This window comes from Typopeltis vanoorti, chromosome 9 (assembly GCF_054136105.1).
Source record: "Typopeltis vanoorti isolate ZY-2024b chromosome 9, IOZ_Tvanoo_1.0, whole genome shotgun sequence".
Classification (NCBI taxonomy): Eukaryota; Metazoa; Arthropoda; class Arachnida; order Uropygi; family Thelyphonidae; genus Typopeltis; species Typopeltis vanoorti.
Genome location: NC_143557.1, coordinates 85,944,969 through 85,966,970, shown reverse-complemented (window position 1 = coordinate 85,966,970; position 22,002 = coordinate 85,944,969). Strand labels below are relative to the sequence as shown.

General features: G+C 33.6%; 2 protein-coding genes across 2 annotated transcripts in view; one reads left to right on the top strand and one right to left on the bottom strand.

Moving 5' to 3' along the window:
• Positions 1-10,454, bottom strand: part of LOC150103221 (solute carrier family 66 member 2) — a 456,400-nt gene extending 445,946 nt beyond the window's left edge. The window contains exon 1 of the mRNA XM_090397709.1: positions 10,411-10,454. The gene's annotated coding sequence lies outside the window, so the exon portion shown is untranslated. The remainder of the gene's footprint in view (positions 1-10,410) is intronic.
• Positions 7,117-22,002, top strand: part of LOC150103220 (sal-like protein 1) — a 182,668-nt gene continuing 167,782 nt past the window's right edge. Inside the window, exon 1 of the mRNA XM_090397707.1 lies at positions 7,117-7,494. Within this exon, the coding sequence (XP_090253833.1) occupies positions 7,422-7,494 (73 nt within the window). The 5' untranslated portion in view covers positions 7,117-7,421. The remainder of the gene's footprint in view (positions 7,495-22,002) is intronic.

Here is a 22,002-nt window from a genome sequence, read left to right as displayed (position 1 = left end):
CAACACTACAGGCCATAGGATACACCGAGGCATAAGGCTGACCACCTTATCCTGTAAACGGAGTGAGGTCCGATGATTAATGGACCCTCGACACCGCAAGGTAAAAGAGGGTGTAAGGAAGATGATGATGATTATTATTATTATTAGGAGAGACCTCCAGGGAGTCAGAGACTCATCGAGGGAGGCCACATACTACACAAACCAGCTATCATACTTATTCTTGAATTCATTCACACTGCTTGCACTCACAACATCCAATGGCAATCCATTCTGATCACGCACCACCCTCTGAGAGAAAAATCTAGCCCTTACACCTTTCTTGGCTGCCCTCATTCTCAGCTTCCAAGGATGCCCTCTCATCCTTTCCCCACCCTCCATAAATTGAAAAATCCCATCAATTGAAATCCTGTATGACCCTTTCAGAAGTTTGTAAGTCTCAATCATATCACCCCCCCTCCCTTTCTCCTGTTTGCTAGTGTCTGCAGTCTACAAATTCTCAATCTGTCTTCATAATCACAATCCTGATTATGAAGATATCATTTTTAACACTCGCCTTTGTACTCTCTCAAATATATCAGAATCACAACGGAAACCAGGAGACCCGATCTGCGCACAATAGTCCAAATGAGGTCTTATCAAGGCCTTGTAAAGAGGTAAAATAACATCATTATCTTTACATGTGAACGTTCGTTTCAGCATTGAAATTATCTTTCGAGTTGAATTTGCAATCTTTGCCATATGGCCCCTAAACTTCAGCTTCCTATCTATTAACATTCCAAGATCCCTAGAAGGATTTGACAAGCGACATACGGTTTCTTCTAGCCTAATCCCAACAATATAATACGACATTGGATATGTAATCATGCCGAAGTGAATGACTTTACATTTACTGACATTGAACTGACACCCATTTTCTCATGCTACAATTTCGAGCCTATTCAAATCATTCTGCAAAGACTGTATATCAGCAGCATTCCTGATTACCATACCTATCTTCTCATCATCAGCAAATAACTGTATGTAGCTTGTCAAATCCTTCCCAATATCACTAATGTACAGATTGAATAACCGTGGACCAGGTACTGATTCTTGTGGTACACCACTTGTTACCTTAAACCTTGCGGACTCAGATCCCCCGTATACCACTTTTTGATATCTGTCAGTCAGTCATCCTTTTATCATGCTAATATTGTATAACCCAAACCCATTTTCTCCACTTAATACAACAGTCTGTCATGTTGTATTCTGTCAAAAGCCTAAGCAAAATCGAAAAGGATCATGGTGTATCCATTTCTCTTGTCTAGTTCAATGGTAACACTGTTATAGAATGTGAGCAAGTTGCTAAAACATGACCTTCCCTTAGTAAAACCCTGTTGTTCATTGCAAAGTAGAGATTCACTGTCAACCCATTTCTGAATGCAGGTCCTAACTAATTTTTCCAAAATCTTCACCACCACTCCTGAGATACTAATTGGTCAATAGTTTGATACATCGGTCTTTGCACCACCCTTATACAATGGAATAACTATACATTCCTTCCATTCCTGTGGAATCTTCCCTGTTCTGAGACTCATATTAAACATTTTGGTCAACGGAATCATCAATTCAGCTGAACACTCTTTCAGCACACGTACTGATATTCCATCAGTCCCTATTGCTGAATTCTCATTCAGCTCTAATACCTCGGCCTCACACACCTGCATTTCTTCATCTAGTGAAGAGGTAACAGTGAGCTCAATGTTGCGTTCACCAGGTTGATAGCTTTTAACGAAATGGGCACTTATTACCTGAACATATGAACGTTATAAAGCCTTTTAATCTTCTAGGAAGGTTTCCACTAAATTTTGGTTCATTACTGGGATAATTCCCTTCCATTCTTCCAGAAGAGTCATTAGTGAGGTCGCTTATTGATGTCGAGCGACTCAGACTGGCTCGCGATCTGCGTTCCAATTCATCCCACAGTTCGATGGGATTGGGATCAAAGCTCATGGAGATAAGTCAAGTTCTTCAACACCCACCTCGTCAAACCATTATTGCACAGAATTCGCGCTTTGTGGACTGGGTATTTTCGTGTTGATAGAGGAAAGGGCCTTCACGTTGAAAGCACAGAGTTGTCATTAGGCCGCAGGATTAAGATTTCACGTCAATGGAACTGAAGGGGGAGAGCCCGAACCATGAAAAACAGCCCCAAACAACAATGGTCCCATTAAATTTCACAGTTGGCATAACACATTAGGGTTAGCTATCGTTCTCCTGGCATCCGTCAAACCCAGACTCGTCTGTTGGACTGCCAAATGGTGAAGCGTGATTTCATCACTCCAGAGAACGCGTTTCCACTGCTCAGAGTCCAATGGCGATGAGCTTTACACCATATCACACGGTGCTTGCCATCGCTGATGTTAGGTTTGTGTGCGTCCGGATATTTTTGTTCAGACAGAGTAGCTTGTCTCCTGAAATAACAGGACAATACACGCTCTTTCTTTTTGTATTTATTTTTGTTCTTCTGTTTTCCTATCTAAAATTAATACATTTATTATTTTTTTTAAATGTTTGCAAAAACAAATTTGAAAGCTGGGTTACTTCTGATATCCGACAATAAAACAAGTTTTCATATATTTTAGGATGTCAAGGAAGTAAAAGCCAATGAGAAATCAATCACGATTTTGGTATTATTTCTCCAACTTTGGACACATGAATTTTGTATTACAGTTTAGAGATAGTAAATTGAGCCGTATGAGAAGCCTGAAAATACAGTTACGCCTTCAAATTTAACTTCAAGGTTTATAATAGTTTATTAAATAATTTCTTAAGTTTATAATATATATATATATATATATATATATATATTGTTTCTATATTAAAGCTATTTATTAACATCAAGTAACTGCATCACGAGAATTTATCTATTAATAAGCAACAGCTGTTCTATTGAATACAAAAGTGTTTTATTTTCATCAAAAAACCATTTATTACTAGATACTAGATGCCAAATCCAAACAAGAGATTTTCACTTCAAACGAGACAGGAAATACACTTAATGTATTCTAGCCACTAAATGTACCATCGTAAGGGAGAAGGGAGGAGAGAGAAGGGAGGAGAGTTGTACTGGATAAAAGAATTAGGAGGGAGAAGGGAGGAGAGTTGTACTGGATAAAAGAATTAGATTTTAAAAGAAGAATTTTTCTTCAGGCTAACTAGTCAATAAAAAAGAGAACGGATTAGAAATTAGTTAAAAAATCACAAGAATTGCATGTTATTATAAGCGAGCATCCCTATGGTAGAAAAGAGAAATATATTGTTTATTTAGAAGTTTTATTTTTATTTTTAAGTATGCAGATGATGTAGTAAAGTTTCCATTTCTTGTGTAGTCATTTCCAGAGTACAGGCAAGGATTTCACAAGTGCTTGATGAAATTCTTAGCTTTGCTACTATAACAAATATTTGAGTTCAGAGAAGCAACTGGAACAATGGATCCTGTGACACTAAATATTTTCTTATACATTAGCATAAATCAAAAGGTACATGATGATATTTTTCTATTCTATTAGAGTTCCTTGAAAGGAACAGAAGTACTATGGTCTCAAGTGACTATGAAGTTGAATTTACGATTTTACAAAACTGGTTTTACAGAATGTTTCTCGTTCTCCTTAGAATACTATGCGAACATAGTTCTGCTTACTTTGCTTTTCCACATCGGCTTACATTTTCGTAAAATGTAAATGCTCCGCTAAGTATAGAAAGTATATTACTGCTAACCTAGGCATCCCACATACTACCAGTTATGTTATATCAACAGTTTACTTGACTGCTGGAGACTGTCATCATCGGTGTACTCCTGATGACGGTTGAAAATTCTGTGTTCTGAATTATTGACTATAGGTCATCTTTGAATGATCAAGTTTCAGATCATTTTGTATAAGATGATCTAGCAGCCGCAGAAGATAACAGAAGATAATGGTTCTATAGTTCTATATGAACTATAGAACCAATCTCAAACATATAAGTTTTGGACAAGCAGCGAGTTCGGTTGGGTTGATTTGCCTGGAATTAGTACTGAAACAATTATATCAAAAAGTTATATGGTGGAATGATTTCTTGATAACACGCTCAGTGTGTTAGCAAGTAAAGTTTTCTGTTTTACGGAGGAAAAATCCCAATATCTTAGAAAGGACTTAATCTTCCTAAAGTATTCTTGCATGCTCCACGAAGGTGCGTGTATGGACAAGATTATACTACTGGTAATATCTGGAAAGAAAGTGTGTTATAAAATCAAACACTATTCTGGATTCAAGGAAAGGGTGGTTCGAGGCTTATATTGAATAGTAAGTTATTTTGAAGGACATCTGATATCTAAAAATATGGTCGACTTCTTTTCGGTACCCGAACAATCTAACACCTTTCAACCTGTATATTATTCCAAATATTCTCCACTGGAACAAGAATTAATGCTCTATCTGCAATGAAGCATCATTTATACGCTAGTTAAGCAATACGGCAAGGAAAATACTGTTTTCAAGAAACCCTGCAATACTTCAGGTACCCTATAAGCGACTTGATTTCACTCTGTGATAAATGGATCAGCTGTAAATGGAGTTAATTGAAAAGCACAGAGTTCGTGAAATTTAATTCCTGGTGCTATATAATTTTTTTCTTTCGAAATAACTTTCATTTGTAGCGTGTATATATATTATATTCGCTGAAACCACTTCATAGTCATTCAACTTTAATTTTCTTCAAACATTAGTTCGTAGCCTTTAATGTACTTACAATAGCTATTCTTATTCGGTGTGCTCTGACTGCACTAACACAGTCTTGGGCGCATTGCATCGCCCTATCAACTCACTTGTGTAGGTCAGCATTCAAGTTGCAAAAATTTAATAGATTCAAGGCGAATCTATTAAATGCAAGGCGAATACCTTGCATTTACTAGATGCAAGGCGAATTAGCAAATTTAATTAATTAATTTATTTTGTAACTAGAAGAAAATTCTCGTCATGATAGGAGGTTATACGGAAGTAAAAGGACTTTCTCCGGGACATGGTTTTTCATCCAGCATATAGATAATTTGGCCATACACAATCAACAGGCAAAAATACTATTAGTAGCCAATGGATGGTGTCGTGTGCAGATGATGGATAGTAGCGTAGAGTGTAGATGGAGATTTAAGTAATATAGTTGGTGGCTATTATGATGGGTGTCCTCCCCATGTGAATCCTTCGTATTCCTTGGAAGTATTACGTAACAATAATACTAGTAGTAATATTAATAGTACTGAAAATCGTCCACAACCAGTAACAGCTTGAATTGGCACAAAAGTTTCCTAGCGAGGAATCATTTTTTTACAAAGTTTCTTTGGTCAACTAAAGTACTAATTGTACTTTAGGTTCCAAACCTTAGTGATTGGGATTGATATAAAATCTATTAATTATAATATAGATTTCAACATTATTTCTGCCAATCTGAAAGAATTTGATGAACATGAACTGATCTTTAAAATCTGGCATTGTCTATAAAGGTAAATACACAACTCGTGCGCTGCACTCAACGTTATCTAGTGATGTATTACTTCAGATTGAAGCAGGCTAGAGTGGCACACTTGGTAGCAGATGACATAGCAAACCGCACTTTCTACCCCCCCCCCCCACCTTCAGCGACGAACTCCAGAATAGCGAAGAAGACAGACACCACGCTATCAAGACGACGTTGTTTTTATGATTATTTACTATTTTGTATATTCAACAAATGAAAAATAAATTTTGCCTTTGTAAAAGTGAAAACAGCAGGAAAAAACATTTTCTTAAAAAATGGAAGGTTTGCTTTTCTACATAATAGCTCAATTTCCCCATCTTTGTATTTCTTCTTTTTTTTTTTTTTTTTTTTTTTGCCACTTCACCCGCTGAATGTTTCATTAATTGGAATGAACTCAATTCCCATTTATTTCTAAATAATAGCCAGAAAATAAATTTAAAGGTAACCGACATCTTTATGCAGAGAGAGAAAAAGAACTGAAAAAAAAAAAAATCTTTTAGCGAAATGGATTGTTGATCTTCATTACATAAAATTGATGACAATTTTTAAAAGTACAATGTAGATAGTGTGAGGAAATGAAGCACGGTACTTGTGCTTTTTCAATTTTCTTCATTAGAAGCTAAAGGCAAACCCTACTGTGCATTTAACTTGTAAACTTGTAAATAAAGCAAATGATTTTATTATGTGCTATGAAACATGAATTTATTTTTTATCATATTTAAAAAGTTCAAATGTTAATGCAAAAACATAAAAATAAACAAAATTCTTTAGCCGGATAAGTTAACAACCTGTCTTGCATGAAGCTTGAAATTATTGCTACCGCGTGCTCAGTAGCCACCTCCCATCTGTCAACAAGCAGCCTTTCATATTCTCACATCATCCGCTGCCACTTATCTGGTGCGCGCGCGCGCGAACAGTGTGGCTTATGTATTTACCCAATGGTAGACCGATTAGAATAGAGCGCCACCAAGTAACGCAAGTCTGCCGCAAAAGGTGATTGTACAACCTGTCTGGTCAACTGCAAGGCGGGACTCGGTGGCTTGCGTAATACTCACACCTTACCACAGTAACTAATGTTAACGGATTGGACATCACTGGGTTTTTCAGGAGGCGCTTTATCGTTTCCCCTTCTTCCAAAATAATGCATAGATCTGAATGTCTGACATTATTCCGTCACAATTTTTTCTATATTCTGAGAAACTGTTTTCAACTCTAGTCATCCCATGATGAAAGATGGACTCTACTTAATTTTCGAATGCCGTCATTGAAGATGAAAGCAGTTACAAAGCGAAGTCCGCAACTTCTCCACATTTGTTACTTCAGAGAAGCCGGAGACAGAAAGGTCATCAAGTAAACCCATGCAGTCTCTCTCCCTTGTCCAGACGCTATCGGTGCTTGCCAGCCAAGAACCCCCCACCTCTAGCACCCTCAAACGGCGGGTATCGGTACGAGAGAGAGAGAGAAAAGATTGTGTTCATATTTGCGCAGCCCGCTCATTTGTCGCCAGCCAGCCGAGCTTCGTGTGTATGTGTGTGTCATTTGTTAGCTGAAGGGCACAGTAGCAACCCGTGTACCGAAGTGATGGTAAGGTGCACGCGCCTCACACACTGGCGGCGGGACCAAGTAGATAGGGCGTCCCCGGCGTATTGCATCGCCCCGTCAACTGGCTTGTGTTGGTCAGCATTCAAGTTGCAAAAATTTAATGGATGTCTCAAGATCGAGAGGACATAAATGAAGCTCGCGCCAATAGAAAGCGTCCGTTCACTCTGATTATGATAATAGAAAACATTATTGATAATCATAATTGTGACATGCGCAGTAGACTGCCCAGTGTCAATTAGAGTTTTGCCATCCCTTGACTTTGTCATTTTAGTTGGTGAGGGTTCCTGAGTATGTCACGAAGGAAACAGACCCGCCCTCAGCACATCGAGACAGCTGAAGAAGTAGCTAGCATCTTAGAGAATGGTAAGTGCATTTTTATTTATTTGAATTGCTTAGGTGCCAAGTTTTACTTTAACTAAACGAAGAGAAGAGGGGGTAATAAACAAAATAAGGAAACATACTATTATAGATGAGATAAAATATCTTTCGTATAAAAATTAACTTACTTAATCGAATAAAATTATAGAAATGATTTATGTTTATAATAGCGCCCCTGTAATATCTAAGAATAACGATGTTCAGTCAACGATGTCGTTCAGATTTTCGTTTTGTCCACTGTGTATAATACTTCACACAGAATATAACGCATGAAGGTACTATGACATTTAAACAATTCTCTAACAGTAAAGCGAAATATAATCTTTTCCGTGCTCTCTGCAAAATATATAGGTCTATGATGCGTAACTTCGAAAAGCATTTTCTACTTCTGGGAAATTTACTTTCCTAGAATTGAGTGCGAATCCCGCTGTAAGCCGTCAACTGCATTCAGTGAGCAATTTCAAAATATACAACCATGTATGGAGCAAAGTTCATTGAACTTTGTGCCTTCAGTTATACAGTCTCGTCTTATTCATAATCCTAAGCGGGATTTTCTGAATCAATACAAACAAGAGAGAAGATTTGTTCTTTTTAATCGGTAACATTAACTTTACGAGGTATAAAACACCTTATTTCTGTAGTTGTTCACGTGCAAAACAAACATCTAAAACGTTATGTGATAATTCATATTTGCCAACAACCACAGAAAATGTATTCCTATACGCAAAAGTAAATAGACTTTCTTTAACCACTCAGAATTATTGTACTGTAATGTGATTAATTCAACTCATGACTAGTGGGAAAAACTAGACCTACCTTACAGTTCGCTTGATGCCTGCGCGCACGCGTGTGTGTGTTTATGAATTCATAAATTTCCATCAATATTTCACTTAATTATGAAATTTCAGGTGAAAAAACGTTCTATGTTTAATAAAAAATGGATCTTTAACCTCAATCCTCTAATAATTCAACTTACTAAAATAATTATATTGTCGTCCGTAATTAGTTTTTATTAACGTCACGAATTTAAACGATATTCTTTCCAAACATACGCAAACTTTATTTTTAATTTTATGATTTGTGACCAAAATTGAAGTCTTAAACTTTGATTCATTACCGATTACTTTATGAAAAACTTCAAACAATTAAGAAGTCATAATCAGCACTGTGATCATTACTGAGGATGTAACTCTATGATCGCTTGGCGTGTGGAAAGTTAATGAGTGCCTTAAATAAAGCATGCAAGGTAGAATTAAAGGGTTGATTAAAGCATAGATTGCAAGCACAATTACATGTTAAGGAAGGAAGAAAATGAAAAAAAAAAAAAACATTCGATGGACTTAAATGTAATATTTACATCTTCGTGTCGAAAAATCACATATTTCCTAATTGATATTTATTTAGGAATTTTGTTCGAATCGCTTTTTGCTTTGAATTATTAACACCTTAGTGTTCACTTGTCCTCTTAGTATCTTCTGAACAACTCAAGTGATATTTATGAGTAATTTCTTTCTAAAGTTTTTTTTTTTTCATTTTAAATTGCACATTAAATATTTATGTTTTTTTTTAATACCTAACTGGAATGAAAATCGTAAGGTCAACTCTGAGTTATATAGTAATATAATTATCAAGATACAATAATATGTTTATTAAGTTAGATAAAGCATAAAACCAGTTCACTTAGATATTAAAAAAAAAAGTACCTTTACGTTTACTTCAGTATACAACAGGATTGAAGATTGAAGATTCTATACTTGAGTTCAGAGTTGATGGCATTGCTACATATCCCAGATGACTTATGCCTTCTAGAAGGATATTGATATAATAATAATCATATCTTCACTCGAAGAATATGAGAACGAATATGTACGGTAATAATTATTATTCGACGCTGACCAAAATAATATTATTTTGGATAAATACTGAGATTTCAAAAAACATATTATTACCCTCTATATTTCACATATATATATATATCAAATTTAGTATATTTTATAAAGATTATAAAGTTGCGTTCGGTTTATATAAATAAAGAAGTGAGAGAAGAAATTTTTTTGTGTGGTGCGTGGTAAATGCCAAATGTATACAAAGCAAGGTATGATGCGCATTATAGTCTGTAAAAAAGTTTAGCTTCCAGTGTGTGTGTGTGGGGGGGGGTCTTGTGGCTTCATACAGACTTATTAAATAATAGCAATTCTAATCATTTTAATTAATGTACTCAGATTGTACATAGGCATATAATAGGCATTTTACTAGAGAGTTATCAGTTGAAGTGAATCAATAACTCTTCAGAAAAATGATTTATTTATTATTATTTAAATTAATTTTTCTTTCATTATGCATTTAATCGCTAAAAAAAATTCAGAATAGATATATCAACTCATTGCTGAAAGCCAAACCGAAATGCATTCAATTAATCAGTCTAGTTAAAATTATTTCTTCGGCAAACGCAAATCCTACGACCATACTTATACAGAACTATTTAAAATGTTTGTCGTTGTGGAAAGGTATTTCGTACACACATACACACACCATTCTGCTATAAATATATGCCATATATGTCTGCCATAAATAAATACGCTATAAGCTGTTTTTCCGTTGATAAATAAGGGAAATAGTTTTTACGTTGTCGCATACGAAGAAAACGGGGAACTGAATCAAAAATTGTTTCAATATTAGGCTATTTGGAGAGCACATAATACTTAATATTGGTTCTAGAAAAATACCTATTTTTCTGTTAAAACTAAAGAGAAATATTTTTCTGTATAACGCATTTTAATATTTTGATTTTAATGTCCATATACTGACCAGCATATTCCTCCCGAGGCTTCTCTGCATTTTTATATATTGCATAAAGTTATAATGTATAAACAATAAATAATTATCATTATTCTAGCGTACCTTTTAAAGTTTCAGAAGACGGAAAACACAAAATCCTACTTCGCTTAGCTCTTACTCACGTAAAGGCAGCAGACGATCTGATCATGTAATTGCTGCCGCGGGTGAGCGCTGCTGATGCAGGGCTCACCCGCGTAAACAAGTGGTAAATGTGCAAATCTTTTTAGAAGCAATTCATCAAAAAATAATGAAAATAAAATCAAATAAATAATTATAATAGTGGATAGAAAAAAGAGAAGATATAAAAAGAGAAAAGAGTGAAAGGGAGATCGATTTAAAAAAAAAAGAAAAAAAGAAAGAAGGGTAATTGCTGTATTTGTTCAGAAAGAAAATTAGAGGAATATTAGTAATGTACACATATCGAGGCCGACACCGAGCATTTCTTTGGGTTTCACAAAATACCTGAGATAAAATTAAACTTCTTAACATGGCTATTTCATATATAATATATAAAACCAATAATGAATCTAATTTAATATTAAAATAAATTAATATAATGATATTATTTTGAAAATATTTTACAAGTGATATCTATATATATTGGAACTTACATTTATACATAAATGACTATTTTGACATATTTGAATTGTAACATCTCTTATACTGCATGAGCTTTATAAATGAGTATGTATCTACAAATGAAATGGATACATGATATATACAGTATTATATAGATTTATTAAAAATAATCAAACTAGATTATTAAACTGCTTTTAGTTAATTTCTTAAAGAAATTTAGTAAATTAATTAAATTTAATAAATTAGTTTAGTTTAAATTAAATAAAGTAAACTTATTTGCGGCATGGTTGACCGAGTGATTAACATACCTGCTTTCCAACTAATAGGCTGCGGGTTCAAATCCCACCTTTATTTTTAGCATGAGAGGAGTTTTTAATATCATATAATAAGAACGATTTAAATTTCAATTTATATTTGTATTATATTATTAATATTGCATTAATAACGTACTGTAACGAACACTGGCCAATATTAGAAATGGACAGACGTTAGTCTATCCATTTCTAATATTGTAAGTCATTTTATCATCTTCGTTTCCAAATCATAACCGTCCTCCATTTAATAAGAGATTTATAATCTTAGCTAGTGATATTGAAATATCCAACTATTTAGTGCATTTTGGTTATTTGCACTTCTCTAATAAAACTTTATTGATCATTTTCAAAACACCCAGTTGGACACTGAAAGTTCAACATGTGCATCGAAACCTTACCAGCAAATTTTTACAATGAGAATAATTTTTGGATCGGTGTACATCTGAAAAATATGTCCTTTGATTTTTATCAACAGTTCCATATTAGAGTAAAACCAAACTGTTGGGGTAGTGGCATAGAAGCGTTGTGCACTGCTTGACATAAGGTGGAAATCAAATAGAAATTACAAAATAAATAAATAAACTACTAAATCAGTTTATCCGTTTCTTAATACAGCTGAATGAAAAACAACAAGCTCATGCTCTCTCATGCTTAGCCCAATTATATAACTTGAACTAATGAGAGTGAACCCTAACTGAGAAGGTTCTTTTTTACCCAACTCTTGGCCATGTACAGTATTACTACTTTATGTTCTGATACCGTTTTGGTTGAATTGCTATAGAAACTATTAAGTTTTCATCGGAATCATTCCTTATATCTGTATATAGAAAAGGCTTTGGTTCAATTAATGATGAAATTGCACGAATATACTTAGTCGCCAGGAAAATATTTTGCATCAGCTATTTAAGCCTCTACAGTAGACTTCAGATGGATCATAATTAAAATGATGAAGATGCTGTTTTTCGGGTTATTTTTATGTCTTTTAAATACTGTCTTGCAATAGTCGTGACTTATATTTAGATTTCATTGTTCAGCACTAATTTTAAATATCATCCTAAATGCTTACAGATGAGTAATAGGGCCAAAGCTGTATTGTTTTTCACCATGATTGTTTTGTTTTCAATTTATCTACACTAGTCAAAACAATTAAATATATTTTAGTTTCTGTCGGATAATTATAAATTTCTGCAAATAACTATAATTATTGAGTATTTTGTACGTGAATAAATATTTCTTACTTATGGATAGGGTGTAATTGATGAGATATTGTTTAAATAATCGATATTTATTACAAATTTAGCAAATTATACATTAGCGTGAAATAATTTTAACAAGAATAGCCAAAAACGCTTTTGTTAATTTTTAATAGGGCGTATGGTCTCCATTAACAGCGAAAACAGCGGTACATCTTGGTTGCATGGACCGGATAAGATGATCGAACAGTTCTTGTGGGATATTTCCCCACTCTTCTGTGAGAGCAATTTCGAGCTTTGAAGCGATCGTTTCGACAAGTCTCAACATGATTTTGTATGCAGTTGCGTGTTCTAGTACATTAAGACTATTTTAAAATAAATGTGTTACATTTGTAAATTATTTTTATAACTTTATAATTTACAAAATATCCCCTAATTGTTTTGAGCAGTGTAAGATATTATCCATACTAAGATAATTTACACTCACGCTGGTCTTCTATAGTTCTCTCGATATAGCTTAATTTGTAGAGGAAGTTTAATAATATATTGTCTGCACAAATGATGTAAAATTCTAATAAATACTATGTAATTTAAAATATTTCATATGTAGATGATTCAGTAACTAACACTTTTTAATCTAAAACTGAAGCTAACAGTATAGTAGAAAATCCATATGTTAAAAATGCATAAAATATGCTTTTCTCTCATCAGTAATTCTTAACACACACTGGACCAGTGGATATTTCCTATAACCAGAATACTTTGAGTGGCACATTTTCGAACGAAACTTTTAATTAGAAGTTACTCGTTCGCGTTTTGAAGGATTGTGTTTTATTATTTTATACTTCAATATAAAACGAGACGTAAAGTTTTATATCTTAAAAGGATAATTAGTGAGTATAGGAAAAAATATTAGAAAACATTTGACAGGAAATCTACCCTGTCAAAGTATTGACAGAAAATCAAACTTATTGCCTCTGTGAACAGCGTTCTATTTATATGAACTCTCACTTCGTTACAGAATTGCCTCAAGAGAAAGTAAAAACTTCATTGCAAGATGAAATCAATAATGCCTGAATTTTCGGGGATAAACATGCTAAACGGCTAAAAACACGAAGTTAAACTGTGTCGAAATAAATGCAGCTGCGCAAATTATGACACGGTTCTTCAGTACCTCCCATTATATTATTATATTCACTGATAATAAAAACATTTAGTGCTGTGGGAAATGAATTTGCCAGATCTTCCCGGCCTTCAGAAGAAATATGAAATTGTCTTCCTGTAAATAGCAAACTACCAGAGTAAATCTACACACAAATGGGCTTCCGCAGAGATATAATGTTCTTACATTAGTGTCTTCTGTCGCTGCACATTCAAGACAACCAGCGGGTGGTCCATCTGTCTCATACTGCATTCACTACGTTACAAAGAGGTCATATTTGTCAGGTACCACTAAACAGTGGTCCTGCCCGTAACTTGTTTTCATGTCGGACAGCATACTAAAGCCTAATTACAGTCCCTGCTCTGAATATCTACCGAGAAGTCTCTCTCTCTCTCTCTCTCTCTCTCTCTCTCTCTCTTTCTTTCTTTCTCTCTCTCTCTCTCTCTCTCTCTCGATAGCTCTCTGTCTCTTCCAACGATTCACTAGACAGTTTGGTTCAGAAAGTATCTGGGCTACGGGGAATTCGGGTTACGCCTGTTTCTACATTGTTCCCGTTGCCCCTCCAGCTACTTTGAGGAAAAGCAAACATATGGGCATGCGCACATCGTAAAGTTTCGCTAAACAGATTTATGCGAAGAGAATAAACTGAAGTGTAGAGAAGAGTAAGTCGAACGTAGACGTGAACAGACAGCTACACGCCGTGCTAGGAAGTTTAGGATCGCTAGCTGCAGTGTTAATTTTCCAGCAACCACACTCGTTCAGCCATCACTGTGTGCGAGTTTATCATTCCAAGGAAGGCATTCGGATTAACAAACTGTGCCGATTATGGAACGTGGTAATAAATAAATGCACTACAGCAATAATTTAAACAGCTTGCTACTGCATACGTATTAGAAGTAAGCACGAATAGCATATCGCTGCTTTGTTGTTAAGGTATAAGTAATGAGTGAAGGACGTGAAGGTTAAATCTCCGGTCACTTCACAAGACTTATTTATGGTTAACACGCTATACCTGTGTCTATGGAAGGAAAGACCGTTGTTGAGACTTCTACGGTGGACACACACACACACACACGCACACACACACACACACATATATATATATACTTTTTTTGATATTAAAAATTAAAAAATAAACAAATGTTAGTAGAAAAAAAATTTTTTTAATTTATTTTTTTAAATTTGATCCTATAAAAATATGATTTCGTGAAAGCAAAAGTCGTTTCACAGGAAGAAGTTAGAATCAATAATGGAAGAGCACTTTCGGGTACTGAAATCTACATGAAAAAAGTGTTTTCAATCCCAATATAGCAGCGTAAAAGGAGAAATTGCCAAAAAACAAAAGAGGCAATTCTATTATCATTTATAATTTACAATTTATTATCATTTATAATTGTTATAATTGTCCAAACAATCATTTATAATAATTATAACTATCAATAGCTTAATTATAATAATTATTGGTAAACGCCATTAACGACTATTTTAAGAACCCATGCCTAGGTTTCTCCTGTAAAGGACTGGGTTATATGCATGCATATGAATGCCAAATTATGTATAAAAAAAGCGGGAAGCTTCACGTTTTAGAAAATAATTGAGTCCATGGATTTATCAGGGCTTTAGTTAAAAAAAAAATCACGTCGTTACTATTGCAAAAGAATAAGAGGAAGGAAGAGACACACTAATATGATAAAATCTGAAATTGTTCCTAATGGACTTTCACTGCAAGAAAATATTTAATCATTGACAGCGAATTTGCAATCACAGAAATTATTGGCTGCAAACCTATAGCAACTTTAAGCAGGATGGTTGTCACTCATCAAGTAATCCAATTTCTACAATTGAAATAGCAGTGGAAGATTTGTTCCAATATAAAATCAAAAACTTAATTTTTATTCACGTTTTGCTGTATACACAATAAATGAAAATGTTGATTAATTTGAACTTCATTTTTTTTATTTAAGATGGTTAGCTGAAATATCCTACATAAGATCCTATTACACAATTTTTGCTATATGGCATATTTTGCGAATGTGGCATCAACGATACTTTTTGAACAGAAACGAATCTAGGTTTGAACTCGTTTAAAATATGAGGAACATTTATGAAGGCTTTTCAACTGAATGTCAGTTAGCCGGCCTTACAAGAAGGTGAAAGGGAGTTTTCACTTACAAAACCGATCGACCAGAGACGAGTGTTTACAAGAAGACAATATTACCAGCTCCATCACAGTATAAAAGCAAACTTATTTCGTCGTGAAAGACTATTGGTCTTAAAAAGTTATAGAAGACGAATCTCTCTCTCTCTCTCTCTCTCTCTCTCTCTCTCTCTCTCTCTCTCTCTCTCTCTCTCTTAAAGTTTAAAGTAAATTTAAATATCTTTTCTCCTGCCTATGTAATTCTTTGCCGATTTATGCGTTTAGCATTTTTCGTTTAGGAGTATTACACAAAAATGCTTAAACAGTTTCTTTTGTTTTATTATTAAACTGCATTTTAAGTAGCTGAACAGATACATCATTTAATTCGGTAATGGAATTATCAGAAGAGCTTAAAACAATGATTAATAAGCATTTTATACCTTGATAAGCTACAACCAAGTTTTCGTGAAGTTTCCCAAGCCACAGTGATGCATATAGCCGATAGTACGATATCCCACCTAGAACACAACGTACGTTGTGTCACCTAAAGTCAAACCATAATTAAACCGTGAAATTTAGGTATCAATTACACAGTATTAGTTACTTGATATTTATCTATCAAAATTACTATAATCTAGGCGAGAGGGATTTAGAGTAGTAGCGCTTTTAAATACTTAGGGTGTTATAATTATTTATGACAGAATTTAATGACAGGTTAAAGTTAAACTAATCGAACTGCAATCTTTTATATATAGGAATCGTTCTCTCGATATACATATATTTACGTAGAAAGGATTTTCTGTAAATCCATAGTATATTCGTACCCATCCGTGGTAAAACATTTTTTATTCATTTTATATTTTGAGGGTATTTTTAATTATATATATATATATATATATACTCTAGAAATCCTGCTCTAGAGAACAAACATGAACTCAGCCTGTTGGTTTGAGAGAGGATACGCTAATTACTCGATCAACCTAAATTTTGTCTAATTTAGTAATGAAAAAAAAAAAATGCACCCTATCCTAATTAAGAAGATAATTTATTTTGGAATAATTACTATAATTTAAACGAAGCAACAGTTCAGAGTAAGTAACCCGACTATGAACACATTGCTACTCTAAATCGAGTATATTACTGAAATTATATTCGAAAGCATTTTAGCTGGTTTCTTTATAATATATGATAGGTTATCAGTAATTAAGAATAATCTCGCTATACTATTTTTTTTTTTAAATTACTACTTATATTATGCTTTATTTCGACACAAAGAATCCAGTATCATCTAAATGTTTGCTATAAGAATTGATAGGATTTTTTTTAATCATCATAGAATATTATATAAATTAAGTAGATATTAAATCCAGCATTATTTCAAAGCCGAATACAGAAACTATAGTTTCGTACGAAATTTGACCAGAGAGCTTACGGGAATACACTCGTCGACATTTGCGAGTTGACCTAGCCGAACCTTGTAGGAGACATGATCGCTTTGCCTAAGTGTCCATATAAAAATTTTAGTAAATCATAGAATATGTTTATATGCAATATGAGATTACGAAAAGAAAAGCATATGTAAGCTGTAAAAATAAATCAAATGGCTTTTAATTGTATATATATATATGCGTGAATATCATAACCTGCCACTCTTAAAAAAATATATATATATTTTTATATATATATTTATATATATATATATATATATATATTTATATATATTAAAATATATATATATATATATATTTGTAGTGGTACAATGTTTCTTTGTAGTGTTTTTTATTTTGCTTTCAATGTTCTCATGCCTGAAGAAGTCAGCTTTCCGACGAAACATGTTGTGTGTTAAATAAATTAATCGTTTGTCTAATTCTCGGATTTCAGTCAGTATTAAAAAAAAAAATGAACATATCTTCATACCGAGTAAATACAACAGATTTTCATATATATATATTCTTTTTAATTTTATTTTTGGGTGGAAGAACAATTCTCTAGGTCAAAAGAGAGACGAACTCTCGGCAAACACATCGCTAATGTTAATAATTATTATTTTTCATACTAATATTAATGTTACATTTACTAAACTAAATGTAATAAATATCCATTATTATTTTATAGTGAAGTAAGCAAAGCAAAATATTCGTCTTTAAAACGTTAAAAGCTTCCAAGATTCAATGCTTCTGAAAGCGCCTTGAATGGGTTAAAGGTTAGATTATGTGAACCTTCGTCTAGAAACCAAACATAGTACTTGTCAAGATAATAAATAAGTCTCAAATAAGCAGGACGCATGGTATAATATCTGGCGATCAAATTCATCAATTCTGAAAATATTTACAAATATTTATGGCACAGTGGGATTCGAACTCAAAACCTATAAGCAACAGAACATGTAACGTCTTCATGTAAATTAGCTTTGACTGATTTCCAGGTAAATCATGTATAACATTAAAATGTATGTGGGGGAGAGGAGAATTTCCTTGAAGAAATCAGTCACAGAGACAGCAAAATTTTATATTTATTACCAATCAAAGGAATCTCGGTGGAAATACTCGAATTTAAATCCCTTCAAGGATCTGAGGAAATACTTTCCAGACTATATTAACCGAAACAAGCTTGTCAGTCTTGGAAGATGGTGATGATAGAATTGTTTCTTAGAAACTAGAACTTTTCTTCCTACAAAGTAGTGAGACTAGTGAACGCATACAATCCAAAGACTACATTTGGCTGCTTCACGAGTAATTTAAAATAAACCATAATTATTCCCTTGAGATCTATCAAGAAAAAAGATGTGCTAGATGCTACTCTTCAAAGTTAGAGATTACCAAATTATCCATAATTTCTCAATTTCAGAAGTTATCTGCTGCTTAAGAATTTATGAATTTTAATCCTTTTAGTTTTATTTGGATTTTATTTAACTATTTTGTAAATTACTGGTATGTGAAGTGAATTACTCTTTCTGTTATGAAATTTGAGACAGCATCGCAGTTTTGCTGTTGTTTCAGAATTAATCTTCTCGTCTTTTATTAGTATTAATATTAGTATTAATATAAGAGCTGACGGAAGAAATTTGATTTTAGTAAATGTTGAGTTTATCACTATGGTACTAGTAGTGAGCCAATATAATAAAAAAAAAAAAGTTCAAGTTTTGTGTAATACACCCGCATAAACTGGGCATCAAAGTAGATTCTGGGATATTAATTTCATCAATCGTATGCTACAGGTTGCCTCTAAGTCATGGAATATTCCGTAGAAAAGGCCTGCCTTTGTGGAACCGAAAACGGAAGGCATTTATGTGAGTGGTTTTTCATAGCTAACAAAACAAACTATGGTGGTGCTAAAAAACAAATAAAATAAAAAACTTACGCAGTTGCTTCACAAGGACCTGGCCCTTTCTACGGCATGTTCCATGACTTATGGACCAGCTATGCCATATAGCATAGTAGTGTAATTGGCTGTTTTGCCAAGGTTTGTTAGGGTATTCTTTTATGTGAATATAATTATTGGTATACTACTATTTTTTTATACAGCAGTCGATTTTTACTAAACCGTTGTTTAGTTATAAGCAGCAGAATTCTTCAAAAATTTAGCCAGTACCATGTGGTCTATATATTCTACATTTCAGTACGTCATTAGAAATGTTTTGAGTGATCGATCACATTTATTATCCTGTTATTTATATTTATTTTCTGTTTTCATTAGGAGATAAACCAATGACGTTATAAAACTCATATCGACATAACACATAAGATTCTCTCTCTCTCTCTCTCTCTCTCTCTCTCTATATATATATATATATATATATATATATATATATATATATATATATATATATATATATATATATATATACATACATATGTAGAAAGTATTTTTTACCTTGGGTATAATAAATGTTAAGAATACCAAGCAATTTTTTAAACCTGGTTTTACTCCATTTCCCAAGTAAGCAAACAGACAAATAAGTCAAGTTTGCGCCTGCAAGTGATGCAAGTCTAGCTGATCCTACAGGTAGTGCAAGACCAAGGCAACTCGTGGTAAAGGTGGCATGAGCTCTGATCTGTAGGATCAGCTAGACTTGCATCACTTGCAGGCGCAAACTTGACTTATTTGTCTGTTTGCTTACTTGGGAAATGGATAAAACCAGGTTTAAAAAATTGCTTGGTATTCTTAACATATATATATATATATATATATATATATATATATATATATATATATATATATATATATATATATATATATATATATATATATATATATATATATATATATATATATATATATATATATATGTATATATATATATACATATTCAAATGACTTAGATAGTTTTACGTGGATATTTATCGGTATAAGAGATCTTAGACTTGATTGTTGTGATTTTTTTAAATTTCGAATTTCATATTTCGTTCATATAAAAGATGCAATGGTCAATAAATTGGCGTCCTTGAGCCGATTTTTTATAGGATGGATTAATTTCTTGTTTTGGATTTACAGCTGAAGCAACTAAGGCGAGGAAAGGACAGGAGATTAATCCTATTATCTCCAACTGCAGATTCTCTGAATGGGTCTTTTTTGTGCGACCAAAATCTCGAGTTTAAGAGACAGCAAAATAAATAAATAAAAATAAAAATCCCTACTAACTCACAAAAATTTCTTATAAATGATCCTTGTTTAGACTGATGGGATTAGAATCCAGGACTTTTTAACCAAAGAATACATGGATACGATTACTTTTTTATTAGGTGCTTTAAAATGGTTATATATATATATATACTGGGGGGGGGGGGGCTTCTCTCCCTGTTGCCTACGGCGCCCAACCCCCCCCTCCCGTGTTCCGGGCTGGTAAGCCGGTTTTCCTTGAATTCTGATGACTCGAATTTTGAAAACTCGAAAGCGGGGGAGGTTCCGCCCCTGATGCCTACGGCGCCCAACCCCGCGAGTTCCGGACTGGTAGGCCGGTTCTCCTTGAATTCTGATGACTCGAATTTTGAAAACTTGAAAGGGGGTTTCCTCTCCCCTGGCGCCTACAGCGCCCCTCCCCCCCGAGTTCCGGACTGGTAGGCCGGTTCTCCTTGAATTCTGATGACTCGAATTTTGAAGACTCGACACTTAGGGTAGCCCCTGAGTTTCAAAACGTTTCAAATAACTTGACAAAAAACGTGACACAAAAACGTTACATAAAAAGGCTTATCATTTTATATATATATATATATATATATAACAGTTAATCCTATCTACATTGTCTGTATATTACGTGTTTTGCGATTTGCCTTTTTTGCGGGATGAAAAAAAATAAACTGAGTTTCAGTTAGGGAAAAACTATTCCACGGCTAACTTTGCAAAGTAAAAAAGTACTGATAAAGTTTCTTCGTATCCTGGACTCCATTCGAATCCAGATTTTTCTAGAGAAAGCGCATTATTTTTGAAATAGAAAAAAAAAACTAACAAAATATAACAACGGAATCTTAGATGTTGAAAGTAATTAAGAAATTGCGATAAACCATCTTCGAAATGGGCTGAGGGGATAAACAGCTACGTATCTTTTACGATTACGAAGATTGTTTTGTACTCAGCAGAGCACATGCAAAAGTGCGCGCTCTGCTTTAAGTACTTGGAAGAATGTGGAGAATGAATTTTAAGCAAAATCAAGGTTTACTTGGTTATCATTCGTCATCTGAAATTTAAAAGCTAGTCAAGTTTTTGGGTCTCATTTGGAAGTTCTCCATGTTTTTCTTCATCTTTATGGGAGTCAGCTGTCGGAGATTCATTTTCAAGTCGCTGTTCATGGATTATAACTGACTTTTTTTTTTTATCTTTCATTACCTTTATTTAATTTTTTTTTCCCTGGTAATAAACAAGAGTGAAAATAACTTAATTTCAGTGTGTATATAATAAATTCAATTGTCTTAACACCGCTGACATATTGCGGCTTATTTTACTGTTTATGAGGTAAATCCAGAGTAATTCTTGAAGCTTCAGCAACCAACAAGCGAAGAATTGAAGAATCTGCATCACAAGGCCCACTACAAAATAGACATGATATATGCAATATGAAAATCACTAAATAGCCTTAATACACGTGCACAGATAACAGCTTTGAGTTTCTGACATCAAGAGAATACGATATTACATTAATAGAATTCTGAAATAAACATAGTATAGAGGCCTTTCAATACTTTTCTTTTTGCTATAATTCCTGTTTACATGATGCAGTTAGTATTCAGAGTTGAGAGATACATTCACAGAACAGTTGATAGGTTGGATGCTATA